At 33.7% G+C, this 5,141-nt stretch overlaps 1 protein-coding gene across 3 annotated transcripts in view; it reads left to right on the top strand.

Moving 5' to 3' along the window:
- LOC101488234 (mediator of RNA polymerase II transcription subunit 17) overlaps window positions 1–4,243 on the top strand; it is a 7,025-nt gene extending 2,782 nt beyond the window's left edge. For all 3 annotated transcript variants that reach the window (XM_004508461.4, XM_004508460.4, XM_004508459.4), the window contains exons 3-9: window positions 3–201; window positions 707–820; window positions 1,056–1,141; window positions 1,371–1,752; window positions 2,848–3,309; window positions 3,386–3,700; window positions 3,810–4,243. In XM_004508461.4, the coding sequence (XP_004508518.1) occupies window positions 3–201; window positions 707–820; window positions 1,056–1,141; window positions 1,371–1,752; window positions 2,848–3,309; window positions 3,386–3,700; window positions 3,810–4,133 (1,882 nt within the window). In that variant the 3' untranslated portion in view covers window positions 4,134–4,243. The remainder of the gene's footprint in view (window positions 1–2; window positions 202–706; window positions 821–1,055; window positions 1,142–1,370; window positions 1,753–2,847; window positions 3,310–3,385; window positions 3,701–3,809) is intronic.
- The last annotated feature ends 898 nt before the right edge of the window (window positions 4,244–5,141 follow it).

Here is a 5,141-nt window from a genome sequence, read left to right as displayed (position 1 = left end):
AGGAATGCGGATTACGATGAAAAACGAATCTCTCTGATCAGGCGAATTGACTTCGCTTGGGCCATTGAGAAGGACGAGGAAAAGAAGAAGCAGAAGAAAAGCTCAAAGGAGACCTCAACACCATGGCAATGGCAAGGCATGGTGGATAATTTGAAGTTGGCTCATCAGGAGCTCTCTGTCATCATAGATCTCATCAACACTGTGAGTAGTGCATGTTTCTTTCAGCAACAAATCACCGTTTTCATGATTTCATCTACGTTTAGGAATCCTATGACCAGTTCAAAATTTTCTCTGTATATCTGTTTGCAACAATGAAAGAGAATTGTTTGAGGCAATTTGGTTTCTGAAAATGGTCTGTAAAAGCTCAATTTGGAATATGCTCTAAGATAAACCACATGCGGCTTAAAGAAAATTATGTTAGTGTCACTCATCCAGGAATGAAATTACGTGTTGAGAAAACGTATATGAATGTCAACTTACAATGCTTTAGGAGGAAGTAGCAATCACCAGTTCGTCAAGAAACACGTCATTTCATTTGATCTTAATGAATCCATTATTAAATAACCAAGTTTTTGGCATTCTGAGTAGCAACCATACTTCAGATATTGTTCAAGATTGTTTTTTCTATGGCACAGATTGTTATATTGTATATTATGTGCAGACTAACAATATAGATATCATGTTTTGTTGAAATTATTCTGCTTAGGTGGAAGCAAACGATGCAGTAACTGTGGCTAGCATGACAAGGCCAAAACCATTACCAAATGAAGCTTTGTCCGACCTTGCTGTATCTGCAGCCACCAAGCTTCAATGCTACCGTGTAAATACTTTTCTGTCTTCTTTTTTTAAATTAAAAAAAATCACTGTAACTTATTTCCAGTTTACTTATGTTCATAATATTAAGTTCAGTTCCCCTTTCCACTGAAGTTATAGCTCATTTGCTTAAACTACAAGAATGCAACTCAAAACACGAGTGATAAGCACAATTTATATAGCTTTTACTGGGATTTGTAATATGTAATGAAGTTTTTGTACAAACTTTCTTCTATGTGCAGCAAGTTGGGAAATATTTCAAGCAATCTGCCAAGGCTTTTGAACAGCAACTTGCTCGGGAAGCTAGGTTTTATGGTGCCCTTATCAGGTGATTTTCCATTCTTATCTTTTTACTTAATACACCTAATTGGGTCATGCTGGCAAGAAATTTAAAAACATGGTTAGATCTTACATAACTACATTTCATTGCCTTAGGTAGCTGGCTCTGAAATAATTTAGCAAATGCCTGTATTTGTTTCATAATCAGCTTACTTTTGGAGAATGTCTTGTTTACTAGCTTACGTGACTACCTATTACATATCCTGTTAAGCAAACAGGTTGCAGCAAAATTGGAAAGTAAAACGGCAACGCCAAGCATCTATAGTTCCAGGGAATGAGGGCTTCACTTTTGATCTCTTTGATAACTCGTATGACCAAGGAGCTATTATTCGGTCATCACCTATGTCCACTGTCCGTGTCAATCATGATGCAGCTGGGATGCTGGCTATAAATGTGTCTCCCAATTTGTGTCATTCTCTCGAATTTGGTTTTGTCGGTGCACAACTAAATATGCAGAAGAAATCCAATGAAAACAAATCTCCCTTATCTGATGAGCATTGCTTGGGAGAAACAGACACGGAATCTTCAAGTGATGAGGAGTATGTGAAGAAAACTCATTCACTCCTTCGCGATGTACATAAAGCAATTTTTAATGAGCAGGTAGTTGTTTTTTTGTTAGTGGTGGTTTGTCGTGTCTAGTTTATCTAGTTTTCGTACATGTGTGAGTGGCGGAGCTTTGTTGAGACTAGGGGTGACCATGGCCACCCCAAAGTCCCCAACAGTTTGTTTTTGAAAAATAACATATAAGAAAAATTATAAAAAAATACACTACATTTTTCGGTTTAAATTATAATTGTGTGTTGAGATTTGTCTAGGGTTATAAACGTCAAACCAATAATCCGATAGACTAAAAATTTAATTGAAATAAGTTAAATTGATTTGATTTTTTTCAATGTTTGAGTCAAAACTGAACCAAACAAAATAAACCAAAGTTCCTAAGTCCTAGCTCAATTGGCAAAAATGCCGATATTGTTAGGTTGGACATCATGTCCCGGGTTTGAACCCAGGACCTCGCAGTTGTGTGTGAGTTTCTGGTGGTAATTATACCATTTCATCTAAAAAAACTCAACCTCTATTTGAGTATGATTTCACGCCATTTGAAATCGACCACTGATGTTTGAACAAAACCATTATATTTTATTTCACACTATATTGATAAAGTTATATTAAAAAATGTGTTGTATTTATGTATTTCTTAATGATTACACATTATTTTTTTTCATTGTAGTTTATGTATTGTAATCCTGTCATAATTTTTTTTAATAGTATACAAAGTCTAGTGTTTGAAAAAAAAAATAGATTTTTTTGAAATAAGTGTCTTAATTTTTAAAAATGCTAACCCGATTGAAGTGAACCAAATCAATATGTTCTTCTTAGGTTTGGTTTGAATTTTGTGAGTAATGTTGTAAAAGCTCAATCAAAGTAACATTCAGATTTTTTCCTATCCAAAAAATGAACCAAACCGATATGTTGCACCCGTGGCTCCATCTCTCTCTAACTTTTGTAGCTTCTCAGATTCCCCCCTCCTTCTCCCATTGCGTTTGCAAATTTCCTACTTAAAGTTACAATAAAATATTATCTTTAATTTATCAATTAGAATTTTAAAAATTCAGCACCCCAAAGTTTTTGTTCAAACTCTGCCAGTGCACGTGTGACTCCCTGTTTTAATATGTTGCTTTTTACTTGTTCTTCCAGGTGTTTGATCTGGTGAATCGTGAAGCTTTTAACACGTCTACCGGTTTCAGTCTGACTGGATTACGGGAAAATTATTTACAATTAAGTTTAGGTCAAGGAACCTCTGTGTACCTATCGCTAGTGTCCACTGGTCAAGATCATCCTACAGTTGAAGGTGAACTTACCAATAATGCAGAAAATGCATCTTCACCTTTGGATTCATCAGACATATTGATGCATGATGCCAAACAAAACACCCTTAAGAAGAAAGGGCAGCATTCTATTTCTACCTGTTATGAGATTTATATTCAACAGATTTATCAAGAACATATATTTGGAAGAAGTAGCGAAAAACCAATTTCCTCTGGTAATCGTTTATCTGGTGCACAGGCAAAAGATGGATCCAGTCTTCTTGGTCATTTTTTTATGTCTTTGGCTCATAGGATCTTTTCAAGTAAAATTCTTGCAGAGCTGGAAAATGTGGTATTGCTCTTTTGGATTAGACTACAGCTGTTTTGTAAAGTGGACATATTGTTTATTATACTTTTGACATCTGCAGGTTTTCAAGGTCCCATATCTCCAACTAATTTCCAATCCCACATGGCATTCTCGGGGGTCATCATGGACCCTATTTATGGAGGTTCCTCCATCTATTCTTCATGGTTGCCAAATCAAAACATCAGATTATTGTGAGAAAAATTCTATCAAGCGTCAGTTTTGGATTAAGGTTGTCGTAATCGATGATCGCATCAATGTTAAAGCAGAAGGCTCTCCTAATGTGGCAGGCCTGTTCAAGGGAAAGTCTGAGGATACCCACTCAATAAACAAATATGATTGCAACTTAGCTGATCTTCCTGTGATTATTTTGCAGCAGGTAAAAGGGATTTGTAAAAGAAGGATTGCATTATGTTGCCGATTTACATAAACTTAAAAATTTTACTTGGTATTCATGCATGCTTACTACAACAATTGGAATCTTACAGGTTGCTAGCCAAATTATTAATTGGCTATATCATGAAGCTCTGATGGTTGGGATAAAGGCGAATCGGGACTTTTTATGCTTGTCGTTTGAGCTCGAACAGGGTGAAACACTTGGTCTGGTTGCCAATGTGGATCCAGAAGACACTGATGGTTGTATATCTTGGTCGTTAGTCATGGAGGATAGTTTTGCAGAGGTCCAAAAGCTTCATAAAAACATCACCAATGGTGCATCTGAATATAGGAAATTTCTAGGTCCCTTGTCTCTTGATTTGTTATATGCTACCCTGATAGATTTAATCGCCTTTGTTGGCGGCTGCGGCCATTGAAGTTGTATGTATCATGTATGCATGTCTCTTCTTGCATTGTCAAGTGGAACATCTTCGTGGTTTTTGTGCAACAATCATTCATAATCTTATGTGCATTTTTATTAGATTTACGCACTCTTTGCATCAAATATTTTTTAATTGTCTATGAGATAGAACAGATTTTTCCCTCCAAATTTGAGATAAAGAGAAGGCTGTTTTTTTCTACTTCTAATTCTACAACTAGTCCTCCCATTCCAAAATTTGTAAAAATTCTCATTTCGCCCTTCTTCGCACTTGAAGATGAATACATCATTTATCAAAAAAATATCAATTAAATCCATAATTAAATTAATATTAGTTATGTGGAGAAATTTATAAATTAATACAAATATAACTATGTTATTCACAGATGAGGAAGTAGAGAGCCTTTGATCTCACTGTTAAGAAAACAAAAAGAGCCTTTGATATCAGCTAAACAAAAGGAGCCTTTTTAAATGAAGAAATAAAAAGAACTGTCCTTGAAATTATAAGTCAAAACAGTTTATTCCTTTAAATTTCGAAATAACCATCTAGTTACGTAAATTAAAGAGGTTTTGTTTCAAGTTTGGTATCATAATTTAAAAGTTCTATGCTTATATTGATTTGATGTGAGGTTATTCAAGCTAATGTTTATATCTTTCATGAATTTTTTATAAATGATTTTTGTATATATATTTTGGTGAATTGACTAAACTTACGAATGTTCTATAATTTAAATAACCAAATTTTCATTTCAAAAATTTAAAAGATACACTTATTCTACACTTACAATTTCAGACTTTTGGTAGAAAATACTTATTAACTTGATTTTGAGGTAAAAAATATTTACCATTTTATCACAATAGTGGTTTTGTCTTTTTATATAATTTAATAAATTAGTATCATCAAAATCATAAAAATATAAAAATTAATAAAATTTTAAAATAAATATAATTTGTTTACAATGGTATTTTTATATTTACATATAATTAATATATATATATATATATA

This window comes from Cicer arietinum, chromosome 7 (genome assembly GCF_000331145.2).
Source record: "Cicer arietinum cultivar CDC Frontier isolate Library 1 chromosome 7, Cicar.CDCFrontier_v2.0, whole genome shotgun sequence".
Lineage (NCBI taxonomy): Eukaryota > Viridiplantae > Streptophyta > Magnoliopsida > Fabales > Fabaceae > Cicer > Cicer arietinum.
Note: the sequence above shows the minus strand (reverse complement) of the source record. Positions and strands in the feature narration are given on the sequence as shown.